Source organism: Odontesthes bonariensis, chromosome 6 (genome assembly GCF_027942865.1).
Source record: "Odontesthes bonariensis isolate fOdoBon6 chromosome 6, fOdoBon6.hap1, whole genome shotgun sequence".
Taxonomy (NCBI): domain Eukaryota; kingdom Metazoa; phylum Chordata; class Actinopteri; order Atheriniformes; family Atherinopsidae; genus Odontesthes; species Odontesthes bonariensis.
The window spans coordinates 26466286-26482741 of NC_134511.1; the positions used below are offsets into that span (position 1 = coordinate 26466286).

The 16456-nt window shown below is 39.5% G+C and overlaps 1 protein-coding gene across 3 annotated transcripts in view; it reads right to left on the reverse strand.

Moving 5' to 3' along the window:
- The window catches only part of rad17 (RAD17 checkpoint clamp loader component), a 19179-nt gene continuing 2723 nt past the window's right edge, over positions 1-16456 (reverse strand). For 2 of the 3 annotated variants that reach the window (XM_075468160.1, XM_075468161.1), the window contains 12 exons: positions 14695-14825; positions 10779-10831; positions 10287-10412; positions 8860-8929; positions 8666-8777; positions 8336-8530; positions 7832-7935; positions 7593-7739; positions 7110-7238; positions 5505-5625; positions 5034-5091; positions 1-810 (listed from right to left, as the gene is read on the reverse strand). In XM_075468160.1, the coding sequence (XP_075324275.1) occupies positions 618-810; positions 5034-5091; positions 5505-5625; positions 7110-7238; positions 7593-7739; positions 7832-7935; positions 8336-8530; positions 8666-8777; positions 8860-8929; positions 10287-10412; positions 10779-10831; positions 14695-14825 (1439 nt within the window). In that variant the 3' untranslated portion in view covers positions 1-617. The other variant, XM_075468162.1, reaches the window with a different exon arrangement.

Genomic DNA, 16456 nt, shown 5'->3' on the forward strand with positions numbered 1-16456 from the left:
TTTCTTGATTTGAGGTTGAAACCAATTCAGTGAATTTCTCATTTTTATTAACACACTCATCCACATCTAAACAGGTCTGAATAAACATTGCTGGGTTTTTTTCAGCCACGGGAAACATCAGAAAATAAGTTTGTGATAAGTTGTACTTGTTTATGGTCCATAAGAGGCTACTTGAGCTTCAACAGTCCCTGAGAAAAATTAAATCATAATATGAAAAATAAAAAAAATAGTGCTAAACATGCATTTAAAATACTATAATTATTTGTCTGAACTGATGGAAGTGATCCATTAGTGTCACTTGATTGGATTCTAACAACAGATTCACCCTTTGCTGAAGATGACATCTATATGAAGCCAAAAAAAGAAGGGTTGCAATCACAATTGTGAAGAAAAACATCAAAATTTAGTTTTTAATATGAGAAATAAGAACTTTATGACAAAAATATTCTCTTCTTATGAAAAAAATAACTGAGTAATCATTTTTTTTTTATTTCACAAAGCATGAATATTTTCACATAACAGCCAATAATCTATATATATGTATATACATATAAAACAAACATTCAAGCATGAAAAAAAAAAACTGTAGCAAAGAAAGAATGGTAGAGCTGTTTGGATTAATCACTCGTATATTCCTCTATGATCAGATCCTCGTCCTCCAATAGAACTTGGTTTGTAACAGGTTGGGGCAGACTGGCTGGTAGACTGTCATCTGCCCCACCTTGGCCCCCTTTCTTCTCCTCCTCCTCCTCCTCCTCTTCTTCTTCCAGCTGACCCGTCTCTTTGTCTGCTAGAGTCTCCAGTTTGAATCTACACACATTACAAAGCCGAAGAGTGAATTTAAGATATTGTGCAAAAGTAATGCATGACCATATTCATGGAAAAACACCCGTGTGAAATTTAATACCATATTTACATTAACAGGACACCATCCTATTGTATCTAATCAGTGCTTCGTGTTATGTGTGTTAAACTACAAGTATGTTTAGTGATCTGTGACCTCCGTTTGGTTTCACAACTTATGGACCACAATGCACACACTTAGCATGGGCTTTCAATCAAAGATAACACATACATCTGAAAAATACCTTAAAAATATACACTGTCAGTGTATTACCTGCTCAGCTTTTCTGTAAAGCATATTATTCTGCTTGGTCTTTTCAGAGCACTGAATCAAAACTAAGACACGGCACCAATCACAAGTGTGAAAACTGCTGGCTTATTCTGCATATGTATGAAACAGTTTTTAAGAATTCTTTAGAGATTTCAGAAAATACCACAATGTTCACTTTGCATATGTTTGTGGAAATTTGTGAATAAAGAGGTCACATTTTTGCCGTCTTATGCAGCAACCAACCTAAGTTATAGGGCAGTAGTTGACCAAACTTGGTCAGCATAGTTAGAAATAATCAGGAATGACACTTTTCAATAGTTGGTGTTTACTGCTCCAAGATCAAGTATGGATGGACAAATGATGCATTTCTAGAATGTTTTAACCTAGATAAACTCCAAACTCTGAGAACAAACATTCAGAAAAAGCTCAGACTCTGTAAGATGTGATCAAAACCGAAGGGCACGATTAGCAAAATATTTACATCCTATATTTAACAGAAAATTGTACAAAGACAATACAACTAATGTTGAAACAGAGAAATATTATCATTGAAGAACTAAAAAACATGACAAATTTTTCAAGAATCATCTCACAGTTAGGTTTCCAACCTGCTGTTGATTAACTAAATTGGCCAGCAACATGACATAGTGTGGAAATATGAACATCCAAATGAACACAGGTCCACTTCCACTAACAACTGGCTTTTGAGTGGAATGGAAAAGCATACAAAGTGGACATGGTGTGATTACTTCCAGTTTCTCAATTCTTAACCCATTTAGGCCGGGAAAGCATTGCCGCATTTCTGCCTTTAAAGCCGGGGGCGCTGTTGCGTTATTCTACCATTAACGGTAGCCGTCCATTGTTCCGGCACGTCAACTTAACTCGCCGGATTGGATGCCTAGTCTCGCCGTGTTGCTACTACAGTGGGTGTGTACAGAGGGGCGTGTAGAATGGCTCCGGGGGAAAGTAAATAACTTGTGATTTTAACCAACCGAAGTTTCTCCCTCTAAAAATTTGAGTTTTGGAGGGAAATGAATGTGTATAAATCGTCAGCAATGGAACATTATTTCATATTGCACCATGGATCCGGATCTGCGAGCGAGGACTGTCATTGGATAACGCACTCCGTCTGCCGTGGCAAATTTGCATAAAGTTCAAGGCCGGGAAAGCGTACACGTCTTTTTTCCTGTATAAAAAATGGCTGTTATTCCACATAATCTGCCCAAAACACTTGCAGACTGCTGTCACTAAGAAACCTGGCATAGCAGCCTAATGCTGATTTCAAACAGGCTTCCAGCAGCATTTGTTGAAGCATTAAAAACCTTGTTTAAGCGGTGACATTTTCTGATATGTGCGTTGTCTAAGATATCGATGTGGAGTTCAAGAAGAGTTCAAGTGCTGGTTAACCTCATCCCAGCACTTCTGTCACCTGAAAATCTGGTGGAAAAAGAAATTGGAGGAGTAAAACTCACCTGCAGAGACCTGCTGCACTATGCTGCAGCTTAAATAAATTTAAAAAGTATCCAATTGAAGTGTATTTTATTTGTGTTTTTTTTATTTTTTTTTTTTACTTTTTTTTTTATTGTAGTTCTAAATTGGAAGATTATTGTGATCTTGAAATATTAAAATATTTCTGTCTGACGGATTTCCTGCGAGAGTTTTGTCATACCGAGTAGCGCTGAGATACTTCATTTGTTGCCAGAAATAAAGACTTCATTTAACTTGAGATTACTCCGGCTTGTTCTTAAGCTTCCAATTAAAGAATCGATCTAACATATATATATATATATTTTTTTTTGTCGCTCAAAATATGCGTCACACTCGCCGAAAGCCGTAGCTATATAAGCCCGCTAAAACGCTGTGCATTTATCGAGACTTTCAACCCCAGGTAGGCCAAGTATGGAGAAATGTAAGAACATAAAAGTATCTGAAGAAAATTGGTGCAAAACAACCCTTTGCAGGAAAAAAGACGTGTACGCTTTCCCGGCTTTAAAGGTAGAATAACGCAACAGCGCCCCCGGTTTTAAAGGTAGAAATGCGGCAATGCTTTCCCGGCCTAAATGGGTTGATCTTGATTACCTCTAGATTAGATTTGACACTTCATAACTGCAAATAGTTTGTAATTGATCAGAACAAGGGAGAGCTTTCTCCTGGGAGAACGAGAGGATCTGGCTAAAGTGTTTTCTGATTGGTTGAATTCCTGGAGATTAGCGCAGAAAGGAGATGACCATGACTTGTGAACATGCAACTACTCCAACTGCCGGCTAGAAGGCGGCAACACGTGAGATCCAGACGTATGTGTTGGAGTCAGAATCCGAACCAGAACATCAAAGTGAGTAGCATGAAGTACCATCACAGCAAAGATTACAGCAGGACATCTCTGCTTGTCCTGCAACTGTGCTGCAGCACAGCTTATTTACTCCGGTAAGGACGTCCATCGCACTCAAAGTTGTCGTCCACGTTGTCAAAATCTGATAAATATCCTCCCATGTTGCACAAAACTATTAGTAGCAAACTCCGTGTGAAGATAGCCGACCGCCACAGAGCACGGAGCGGTGCGCGGTGATCACGTCATCCCAGTAGTGTGTACAAAGCTCCTGATTATTACAAACTGTGTCAACGAAGCCTGCAGGATCCAGTATAAGATCACGCCTTAATATTTTGTAGTTATATAAACTAAAGCAAAGACATAAGCAGAGACTGGAGAGACCTTAGGGACACCAGAAATATGTGACAAGAGATTCAGTGCATCACAGTCAGCAATATGATGACGGGTACAACAGATTCTTAAGTGACCTGAAAGAGAGCAATCAAGAATTTAATCAAATGGAGTGCATGTCAGACATTTAGTATTCTGACATGTTAAATTCATTTGTTGGTACATCTAAAGTCGGTTGGTTAGCATGTCTACCAACTTTCTCTGAAGCTCCTGTACTTACTTGGTGTTTGAAATCACTTCAAAACACTTCATAAAAAGGGTCACCATAAGGAAAGGAAAAAAATAAAAAATAATAATGGAAACCCATTCCATGAAGCTCTCTACGCACTGTTCTTCAGCTAATCTGAAGGCCACATGAAGGTTGGAGGTCTGTAGTGATTGACTGCAGAAAGTTGGAGACCTCTGCACACTATGAGCCTCAGCATCCGCTCTGTCATTTTACCTGGCCGACCACTTCGTGGCTGAGTTGCTGTCGTTCCCAATCACTTCCACTTTGTTATAACACCACTGACAGCTGACTGTGGAATATTTAGAGAGGAAATTTCACAACTGGACTTGTTGTACAGGTGGCATCCTATCACGGTACCATGCTGGAATTCACTGAGCTCCTGAGAGCGAGCCATTCTTTCACAAATGTTCGTAGAAGCAGTCTGCATGCAGAGGTGCTTGAATTTATGCACCTTTGGTCATGGAAGTGATTGGAACACCTGAATTTAATTATTTGGATGGGTGAGTGAATACTTTTGGCAATACAGTGTAATTTTATTGGAGAAATTTTGCTGATTTTGCTGATTTTGTTCTGACTGATTAAATGGAAAACTGCCCTGCAATTGTATCATATTTTACACTGTTGTATTGATTTGTTTCAATTAGTTTTTACAAGATTTCATTTCTATGTGAAGCACTTTGTAACACTAGAATAAAGTTTGTCATTATGCATCATCACTACCTTATTGCGTTTACATAAATGGAGGTGGTTAAAGTGTGTGCATATGTTGCTTCTGGTGTTGGATATTTAAGTGTATGCTCTTTAAATTGTGCAGACTCCACACACTCAACTCTGCTGATTTACTTTCAGCAGTTGCTGTTCAGAAGGCTACAGTATAGATTATTGCCGTTTGAAGCTGGTTGGTTCTGTTCTACTGCAGACTCCCCAACATTCTTGAATCAAATTGCAGGAAGATCAAGTGTGTGCTGTACCTGCTGGGGTATCTCCTCAATGACATCTGAGCCACATCCTGGATAAAATTGATCTGGGCTTGGGACCAAAATATAGGGAACGTGAGTTACCATTCATCAACAGTCACATTAATTCAAATCAGTTAACAAAGCTCCATGGATTATTATGAGATGCCACAACATATCAATTAATTGCGATCACTCAAAAATATTTTTAAAAAAATGTCTTCTTCATCAATACATTTTTATGAAAGTTGTGTGAAAAAGTACAACAGTCTTTAAAAAAAACAAAAAAACAATATGAACTTGAGATGAAGTACAACAATAATTACTATATTTAAAGTAGGTCGATAACAGAACGCAATACTTTTATCACATTTTATACAGAACTTTGATTTTAATTGCCAATGGCCGATACGAATGGGATGATGTGAGCAGATGTAACTAAGTAAATAACGTTACTTGTGCAATGTAAGTGTGAGAGAGAGTTACCTTGGTTCCTCAGAGGATGGATGAGTTTGGCCATATATGGCAGAAGCTGAGTATGCAGGTTGACTGGTGTAAGACAGAAGCTCGTGAACAGGGACTGGGCAGCCAGGCAGTTGTCACGGTGCTATAAGAAACAATGACTGTCACTGCACTGATATTTACAAAATCTACCTTGACCTGCTACACATAAATACCAGCAGATGATGGGGAGAGTGTATATGCAGGAGGTAGTTATGTTGGGGGTATAACAACCTACACCCTCGCCCTTTTTGTGGTTGTTCACCCTTTCAGGCTCGGGTCCTCTACCAGAGGCCTGGGAGCTTGAGGGTTCTCCTCAGTATCAAAGCTGTTCCTAGAACTGAGCTCTTCTGGGCAAAAATCTCTGATGCCATTTCTGGGATCTGTTGGAGCCACTCTCCCAGTTTGGGGGTCACGGCCCTTAGTGCTCCAATTACCACTGGTGCCTCCAACACCATACAGCCTCCCATACTGAGAGACAAGCTTCTAGGTATGGGGGTGGACCCTCCCTGACATTGTGGATTATAGACGATCTGTCTGCCAGACCACAGTATGTCAGGATGGGGAAATGTGTTTCTGGAACGCTGGAATGCAGTACTGGGGCTCCGCAGGGTACTGTTTTGGCTCCTTTTCTTTTCAGCCTGTACACGTCAGACTTTAGATACAACTCAGAGTCCTGCCACATACAGAAGTATTCTGATGATACGGCTGTTGAGGCATGTGTGCTCGGTCGACAGAAGAAGGAGTACAGGGACCTTGTAGAGTCCTTAAATGGCTGGACCAAAAAAGAACTGTCTGGTCCTGAACACCACCAAGACCAAAGAGCTGGTGGTGGACTTCAGGAGATCTAAAACTCCATACCAGTTAGTCTGCATTGAGGAAGAGGAGATAGAGAGTGGCATGAGTGGCACAGGATGGTTTGAATAATCTTTTACATTAAAAAATAAGAACCAAGAGTTGAAAGAGTTGAGTTGCAAGTGTGATGGATGCCAATACCATGTTTTAAGGACAACAACAACACACACACCTTCCCTCTCTTCAGTGGTCTTTTAGAACACTTATAATCATAAGAAGATAATCAAAACAAGCTCTGTATTTTTGGTTGCAACTGTAACAGTAGCATCTCACTAACACAAGCCCAAGTAACACTGCTTGTCTGAATACTTACTGAAATAGAAGAGTATGTAGCATGAAATGAAGTCATAATGAAGTGCACATGTCAGTCACAACAAGTGAGGAAACTTCCAAATAAGTTTTTTGGGATTTGAGAGCTTGCCTTGATCTAACATGCGTATGCACTTGACACAGCAAAGTAGCTGATAAATACATTTTCGGAACATTTCCCACATAACATATCATCATGAAATAAGGAAATACATGGTGTTATCTTACAGTGCAGTAGGAACAGGTGTTACAGATTTAATTACTTGCTTCTTGATCATTTTTTTTACGGTGAAGGAGACTTTGACTGCATCATATGAGGACACAGCATTGGCTGACTTTATCTCCTTGTCCCCAACAACAAAGAATTAAATCTGTCCAAACCCTCAAACTGTGACTGAGCAGAGCATCAGCCCCAGTGTGTCATACCTTTTTGCTGACTAGCAACCAACTGGGTTTGTGGAGTGGCCTGAAGCCGACAGACACTTGGTGTGAGTTTGAGTGAAGGAGACCCCTGGTAGCCACTGAAGACCCATAATCACTCATTATGCTGCGACTCTAAAACAAAACAAAACAAAACACAGATATATAACACCTTTGCTGTCCTGCTGTAATGGAAAAGCACTGATCATCTTTAAAAAGAACTTCATGTTCTTTTCTGACTTTTGTGTGTGGGAGTCCGTGAGTTTCTCAGTGTACACTTGAATAGCCTGTTAATGTTGCTGAACACAACAGACTTGGTTCAGATTCCATCAACCAAGAGTTTTGGAGGGATAGAAATGAACAGATAGTGTTGTTGTACAAACACCAGTTAAGTATGCTAAAAGCAAGAACTTTTCAGTTTACTGAATACTGTTAAGTTTATTGATCAAAGCATGGTTATTAGTTTATCATTTCTTTCTAAAGACTTACTGTCCAATCAGATGTGAGGAGGTCGGCATCAGATAGATACTCGCTGGCTCGGTCCACATCTTCCATCTCAGAAAAGAAGTCCAAGTAGTTCTGGTGAAGGTACAGGTTGAAGATTTCTCCCAACATGTGTGAACGCTCAACAACTAACTGAATGAAAAGACAGAAAATTAAGTTCTGAATGTTCTATAAACAAATTAAAAGGAGAAATCCTATAAACAAAAAAAACAAAAAACATTTACCTCAGGGTTAATTAGCAATGCTTCTCTGTAATGCTGCAACAGGTGACACGGTAAGCTAGGTGCAGAGGCACCCTCAGTTGCATCAGCACCATTGGGATTCTCTCCTGTTGAACGCATCAAAATACAATTTCAACAATCAAAGCCACAGTGCAGCAGTCCAGCTCCTAAGTGATCAGATGCTTGCTGGTGTGAAGGACTTTCTCTAGATTTTGTTTTAAAGCGTTAATTGAAGAAAAATATGACAAATCAATCAATCAAATGAGAAATAAAGTCCTGCCTCTGATAGAAGCCTGGTACCCTAAAGCTGTTGAAGTAAACAAGGACCCAGCCTCTATTTAAGGAAATATGCTTTTTGACATAAAGCCCTCTGAGCTTCTATACACAGAGGACTAAGATAAATTGATCTAACAACACTTGCATGTAGAATACTTTTCACTGCAGAAATCATACGTGGAAGTAAACCAGAGGAAGGGCTTGCATGTAAAACTATGAGACATGACTCACGTTTGCAGTGCAGGATCTTTCCCAGTGCTCTGAACAGGAAAAGAGAAGCATCTTTCCCTCCAACAGCCTGCTGCTCTTCAAGCTCCTTCGTCTTCCTTGACTTTTTCATCCTCTGGTTCCTTATAGAAACACTTCTTCCCAGTGCCATTACAGGTTTCTCCTTCTTCCACAGTAACCCCTTTTCCAATGAAGTGTCTAAAAAAAAATACTAAAGTTTACTTAAACAAGGCTAAAGCACCAATCAAATGTAAAACATGTAACCGTAGGCATGTGTACACTCTTGACTACTTGTCCTGTGCTGTATGGTGAGGTGTGTGGATTAACTCTGACCTGGGAGACAGAGAAACTGGAGACTATTGATGGCACTACGAACATCCCCAGAGCTTCCTGAACACAGTGTTTCCAGTGCTGTCTGGTCTGGGAGACCCATCCTTCCACTGGTCTGTTGAAAGTGATCAGCAAAGGAAATTATGTAAGAATAAAAAAGGTTTTCTATGTGGAATTAACTGTGAGGCTTCCCTCACCCTTCTTGTCTCGAGGGTCAAAACGCTATTCAGGACCTTCATCATTGTAGTTGGGGCCACTGGATTAAAGCTGAAAAAACCCCACAATGCACCATCCAGTTGAAAGACATAATTGCACAACATCAAGATAAATGCCAAAACATTGAAACTTACTACAAATTTCTGCAGTGTATTCTAAACGTTCACAGCCTTAATTCAGTAACTTAGCCAGAAAATGTTTATAGGGATGTTTAGACAGAGACCATTAATATAAATGGGGTGTCACTAAAACCGATATCCCATTATTCTTTTTTCTGCGCGACACAAAGCTGTAGGGTATATATTAAAAATGTGATGTTATTTACATATCCAGCCTTGACTGCCATGTAGAGGTGCACCTTGTTTTAGCTAAAGCTTGATTTATTAAATGAGAATGGTGTATTTCTTTCTGATTAACTGTACATCATCGGAATTTTACATGAAACAATTAATAAACATTGGGCAGCTTCACTGTAGTTATTTAGTTGTCTGTTAATCGATTAATTTTAGCTCGTTTTACTTCTTAGTATACAAGTGCATCTTAATTGCATTGTCTTTAGTTTAATTTTGTTTAATCAATTTATCTATTTTCATTTGTTTGTTTTAGTATCTAGTTTATCTCTATAATGATCAGTTAAGATTCTGCATTCATCCCTTAAGCTCCCAGATCTCAGGAAGAGGACACAAGCTTGAAAGGTCAACAACAAAGGAGCAAGTGTGGAGTTAAAAACATACAGGAAGACTATAGTGATTAGGTCACACACAAATCTAATAGTAACCTTTGAAGGACTAAACCCATTCAGACACAAACATTAACTGTAACAGAGCAAAAAAATTAAACTTTGTGTTCAACTGAAGATTGTCATCAATGTGGCCTCTGTTGCCCGGTAGTGCCGCTATGCACTATTCAACACAAGAAAGATCAGGCCATTCCTGACAACAAGGTACCCAGCTCTCTCTTGAACAGCACTTAACTAACCTAAACATAGGTTTGTGTGGTCTACCTGACTCTTGACAATGTAATTGTCTTCTTTTTCCTTGTAAGTTGCTTTGGATGAAAGCATTTGTTAAATGCATAAATGTAAATGCAAACGTAAATTAACTGTATTAGGAATATTATCACAACCAATTCTTATTCTTTTGTTTGCAATATTTCTGTATCTATAATTTGAGCATCACATGGGAAAACTGGGTACTGGTCAGCTCCAGGATGAGTCCAGGAGCTGACTGCTCTCTCAATAAACTACATGGCAAAATGTGAGGAATGCAAACACAAATTCAATGAAAACCACAGAGCACATCTGTATTTTCATCGAATTTAGAATTTCTAAGCTTTATGTAACACAGTGATTTGGGGTTTTCATAAAGGCCTACTAGCCCTGTCACAATCAGCGGTCCATTGCTTGAACCTGATGCAGCTGATGCCCAGCTCCTCCTGGATCTCTCTGGGAAAAAGAGAGCGTAAGCTGCCATCTCCACTCAGAGAGTCTGACACAATAAACACCAGGGGACATCGACAAGTTTTCACAAAGTGCCTGGAAGACATATAAGATAACACCATCTCAAACAGAGAAAGGAAACATGCAGGTACTATAGCAATTATTTGTGGACAATAACAAAACCTTAAAAAAAAACTGAACACATTTAGTGAGCAGTATGTTCTTCATCAGGTGAAACACTTCCTCATACTAACAGTGAATCATAAAGCTTGCTTAGCAGCGGCAAAGCAGCTCTCAAAAACTTAGGCAAAAACTAAACCAGAAGGAATAAGACTGTCCAAATAAGATGTATATCATTATTGAGGGTAGTGTGTAATCACAAAATCTTTACATCTCTCAGCTTCCTATGTGAAAAAGGTAAGGCAGTTGCCAGTTGTAAAATGTAAGTTGTTAAGTTCTTACCTCAAGATGTCATGCAGGCTGCCAGGCTGCCTGTAAAACTGGTTCGGGAAATCCTGAAGAAAACAAGCATGTCTAAGAAGATAAACTGACACAGCATAGTTTAGAATAGACTTTATTGCCATAACCTGAATCAAAATAGTTGGGGATAGTAGAAGTGGGGAGAGAAGATCAGCGAGTGGGGTATACATTCACATAAGGGTCTGAGGTTCCGGTGGACAAGCTTATGATACAAAAGGTCGAACTAGGTGCTGAAAGACTCTCAAGGGACTCATGAAGCTTCAATTGTCACATGAAGATTCAAACCTGTGCATGAACTTAAACATAATGTGTTCTCTAATGCTCCAATGCTAAAATGTTAAATGTTATGGATGCTATTGCTCCCATTAAGGTGAAGGTTATCTCTGGAAGGAAGAAGTCTCCATGGCGAAATTCCACACTGGTGAAAAATGGGAAAAGAGAGTGTCGGAAAGCTGAGCGCAGATGGAGAAAAACAAATCTCCAGGTTCATTATAGGATCTATAAAGAGAAACTTCACTTTTATAATTTACAACTGAGGAATGCAAGGAAGTCCTACTTCTCTGACATCATCACCAAAAACAGTCATAATGCTCAGGCCTTATTTGCTACAGTTGACAGGCTAACAAACCCTCCTGTGTTAGTGGCAACTGAACTTCATTCCACCATGGCCTGCAATGACTTTGCCAAATTCTTCACAGACAAAATCCAAAATATTAGACAAGCAGTTGGTACATCAGCAGCAGGTTCAGCATATGTACCGTGTCCATCCTTTTTAACACAAAATAACTGCTATGACACCTTCCAGTCAGGTTTTAGACAGCACCACAGCACTGAGACTACCCTGGCCAAAGTGTTTAATGACATATGTCTGAAAACAGACGGTGGAAAAATGTCAGTCTAAGTTTTAATAGATCTCAGTGCTGCATTTGATACAGTTGACCACAATATATAACTCAAATGACTAGAGAACTGGGCGGGTCTTTCCGGAACTGTACTAAACTGGTTCAAATCATACTAAGAGAACATGAAGTACTTTGTGTCAATAGGTAACTTTACATCTGAGCAGACAAGAATCACATGTGGAGTTCCCCAAGGTTCAATCCTGGGACCTCTTCTGTTTAACATCTACATGCTCCCACTGGCACAGATTATAAAAAACAACAAAATAAACTACCATAGCTATGCAGATGACACGCAGATATACATTACAATGTCACCAGGAGACCGAGGCCCTGTACAGGCTCTTGGTTTGGTTAGATTAATGACTGGATGTGCCACAACTTTCTCCAGCTAAACAAAAACAAAACTGAGGTAATTGTCTTTGGAGCCAAAGCGAAACGATAACAGGTCACCACAGAGCTTCAATCTATACACCTAAAAACTACAAACCAGGCCAGAAATCTGGGTGTAGTAAGGCAATAACAAAGTCACCCTACTATCACCTTAAGACTACATCAAGGTTAAAAGACCTGATGTCTCAGCAGGACCTGGAAAAACTAGTCTCCTCAATCCATTGTTTATTTGCATTTAACTATCCGACTCATTATACAGCGGATGTCCCGTTCCTGTGTTCCATCATCTCACCTTTTCTAAATAAACATTTTTTCAATGTAACCTGAGTGTGTTCTGTATGTGGGCTGAACCTTTAGCTGGTACCATGACACTTAGGTCTGATGATACAACTGCAAAGTTGATCATCAACCTTTGGCCTAAGGTGGTTCGGTACACTTACTGGGGGATTCCACCGGGGACCACGTAACGGCTGCACCACGGTTTCCCTCCAGCCTCTGACTGGCGTCAATTCCCACCGGGAGCACATGGCAGCGGCTTGCAAGCCAGCCGTATTCATGGGAGATCCCGCAATAATCCGGAACGTAATTAAGACTGCAAGATCCTGCAATAAACTGTACGTCATGTCCATGGGGTTTTCCCCATGTTTTCAGTTCTTTTGTGTTTTATCATGTGTTAGTTTATTTCAGGTCTTAGTTTTTAAGTTCATGTTTAGTTAAGTCTTGCCATGTCTTAGTTTTGCCATTGTTTTTTCCTCAGTCCCCATGTTCTGGTCATTAGTTCACTCACGTCACCTGTGTCCATTGTCTTCAGCTGCACCCATTTACCAATCACCCTTTTCAGTATTTAGTTTTCCGGTTTCCCCTTTCAGTTTGTGAATTCATACCCCGATTTCACCATATGCTGTTTTCACCTTTCATGCCATGCCACGTCTACCAAGTTAAGTGTTTTCAAGTCATGTCAAGTCTTTTGTCACGTTAATACTCATGTTTTGTTTCCACAGTTTAGTTACGTCATCCGGCTCAGCCGCACCTTTGTTTTGACTTTTTATTGTTTTGAAAAATAAACCAAGTTTGCTTTTCACCCCTGAAGTCGGCATCCGTGTCCTGCCAACACCCCATTATTGACAGTGTATAAGGGAAACAACAACAACAAACACCTCACTTTGCTTCTCCGACATGGAAGAACCTGTTGACTGCTGACCTGGTGCCACTGGTCATGGCGTAATGTTGATGTAAAGTTATGATAGGCTACATGAACTACGTCTTGTGTTTTATTTTGAAAGGGGGCGGAAGTTTATTTTTTTGATTCTGTGTCGGATTTCCTGTGCTGGTGCAATCTGCTCTGTTGAGCTTGACGCGTTTCAGCAACGCCTCCGTGATTTGGCAGTATTTAAATGGAGAGTAATCTATTCTAATTAAATTTAATAGGGGCGCATAACTGATATCTGTGGCACACAATGCATACTATCCACAGAGTAGAATCAACACAAGGTAACTAGATGTTAGCATTTTAATGTAATGTAAGGTCATTTTAATGTTGAGCGGACAGGGAAGAGCACCATAACAGAAAGCCAGGTATACCTGCTAAGAAAGAGGAATCGATATCTATCAAATGCTGATTGGTTAAAAATGAGCTTGACCCAATTCGTGGCAGGAGGGACTGATCGCAACCAATTTTATACCAAAGAGGACAAATCACCAAAAACCTTAACTTGTTGTTATAAACTACTACCTTGTTACAATTTTTTAAGTTTTAAAGAATGTTTATCATTTGGGTAATTTGTTTTTTAAGAACAAATCAGTTATTTATGAGCCATGCAGTCCAGAGGATGATCATAATAAAGTGTTTAATCTAAAATGATTAAAACTTCGTTTTTTTTATGCAAGTGTCCTGTTACATGTTTGTATGTATCTATGTGCTGTGTGTTGTTATGCACGTTTTTCAGTGTGTGCACATGTTCTTTTGTGTTTGTTGGTTTGTGCCCCGATATGGATGTGTTTGTATGTGTAGTCTGTAGTGTCTGTGTATTCGTAAGTATGTGCCGATGTGTGAGTTTGTAAGTTGCCATCTCTTTTGAAACTGAAATTCATTCCCCACTAATCCTGAAATGGCATATAACCAACTGACATCAGTGTCAACGTATCCTAAGTAATACCATTTCCAGTGAGATCTGTTTCAATTAATCTTAATCCAAGTGGGTTGTATACTTCATAAAAAACATGCATTGTAGCTGAGGTTTAAAATGCCATTAAAGTGCTTTAAACTTAACATAGGAGACCAAATACGTTCCACACATGCCACTCACACACAACACGGAAAATTCAGTTCTGATCTGCAGATTAATTCACTTCACAGTCATGATAGATTGATCACAAAAAGTCCTAGGAAAACTTACCGATATTGAATTCCCTCTGCAACCTAAAGCATGCTTTCACTTAGCATATTAATTGGGAAAATCATACACGTGTTTTGTGCTCAGATAGATGGAGGAGGAGTCAGAGTTTTAATTTTGTGTAACAGAACACTGTTGTAACGGGGTACTAAAGAGGAATAGGAGAAACATTTCAGAAAAACACAGGAACAGAGTTGACAGTGTTGTGCATACCTCCACCAGTATGAGCTTTCTCTCTGTAGTTCCTCCATCACCTGCCATTTTCAAGCAGTTGTATTTGTTAGCTCTGAGGAGAAACTCCTGAAACTGGGCTAACTGGGAGCTAAAGCCATTTGTCCTCCATTCTGCAAAAGGATGGATAATTAAAGATGCATTTAAAACAACAACATAGAGAAGTCTGCATAAGCTTAGAATAATGCTGAAGGCAATCTATTTCATCTATCACACTGCAATTGCCTGTATTCTTCCCTTAAAAGCACAATTGTGTCCATTGGTAAACACTGAGTGGATGTAACCAGGATGTCTTGAAGTTGCTGTTATGATTACACAAAATCTCTTCAAAAATAAAAGTTTTCATATGCTTGACATTTAATGCCCCTAAAACCATTGTGTCTGTTGTGCAAGTTTAATTTTTTTCAATGCCCCCTTCCTAACTTCTCCTTCTGGGGTACCAGCTATGAATTCCTTTCAGGCCCCTAATCTCTCTCCTTTGTATACTTAAAGTTATATCTATGGAACCAGCACAATACAAAAATACACCGGTTACATGGACATCATTTTGTTCACGTCTACATATCTGAATGTATATAGAGAAAAGAAAAGTTTTTAGGATGAAACTGAACTAAATGTAGATTGCCATGAATCAATAAAAATCATGCTGATTTTCAGTTTGACTTTGCTCTATGGTTGGTACAATAAAGCTATTTTCTTTCTTTTAATTTCCCTTTTCCTATCTATCTATCTATCTATCTATCTATCAATCAAACATGCACTACAGATGTTCCAGAAGGGCTGCATATGAGTTAGCAAATGTCTCTTGACTTGTTGTTGAAATTTAAAGATCATAAAACGAGACAGTTTGTGCCTGTGCCTGCAGCATTTGAAAAATGGTTTGATGAGCATTACTTGGGCCACAATGTGACGTATGTTAAGTATAAGTAAGTTGGGGTTACCATCTGCAACCTTTAACCCTTAACTGCAAAGCAGGGTCACCAAAGAGTTCACTTGTTGGGGAAGATGAACATTTTTCCTTAAACATTTTCTTTTTAATTTGTGCTGGTTTTATGGGTTGTCTGAGAAAGACAAGAACAGCCCGGGACACATTGGGCCTCATGCAAGAACATTTTCGTATTTTTATTCTAAATTTCTCTCACTTTTTTCGTACAAAGATCTCGTACTAACACGCCACGTCAGATTCAACAAACGCTCTTAACTTAAAAAAAAGTGTGTAAACGACCTGTGTAAATGATGAATGCCACCCGTGCGCATTTAAGTGCACGTGCACGAGGATAGTAGATTTGCATACTCCACGCCCAAAATAATACCATATAAGGCTGTGCTTCCTCTCTCCTGTGACATGAAGTGTTGAGTCATGAGAATGACATCAAGGTGCAAAAAGGTGGCTTAAAAAAAAACGTCTCGCCATAGCCAGGCGCTCGATGACTGCAACTAAAGCCGTGCAATCAGTTGTTGCCTCATCATGATGGCACTTTGATGGGGCGGTCCATGAGGGGGGTCTTCTGGCATGTTGTCTGCCTGGGCTGGTTCAGGCAGTGGGAGACCCTTGTTCATGGCAATATTGTGCAAAACGCAGAATGCCAGAATAATCTGGCATGCCTTCCCTGGGCTATAGAGCAGTCAAAGTAATTAAATAAACAATCCATTAGTCAAGCACACTTGATTGGAATAACAGCGGACTATTTTACGTGACTCCTACAACAGGTCTGGATCACCAAAAGAAAACTTAAAATACGAA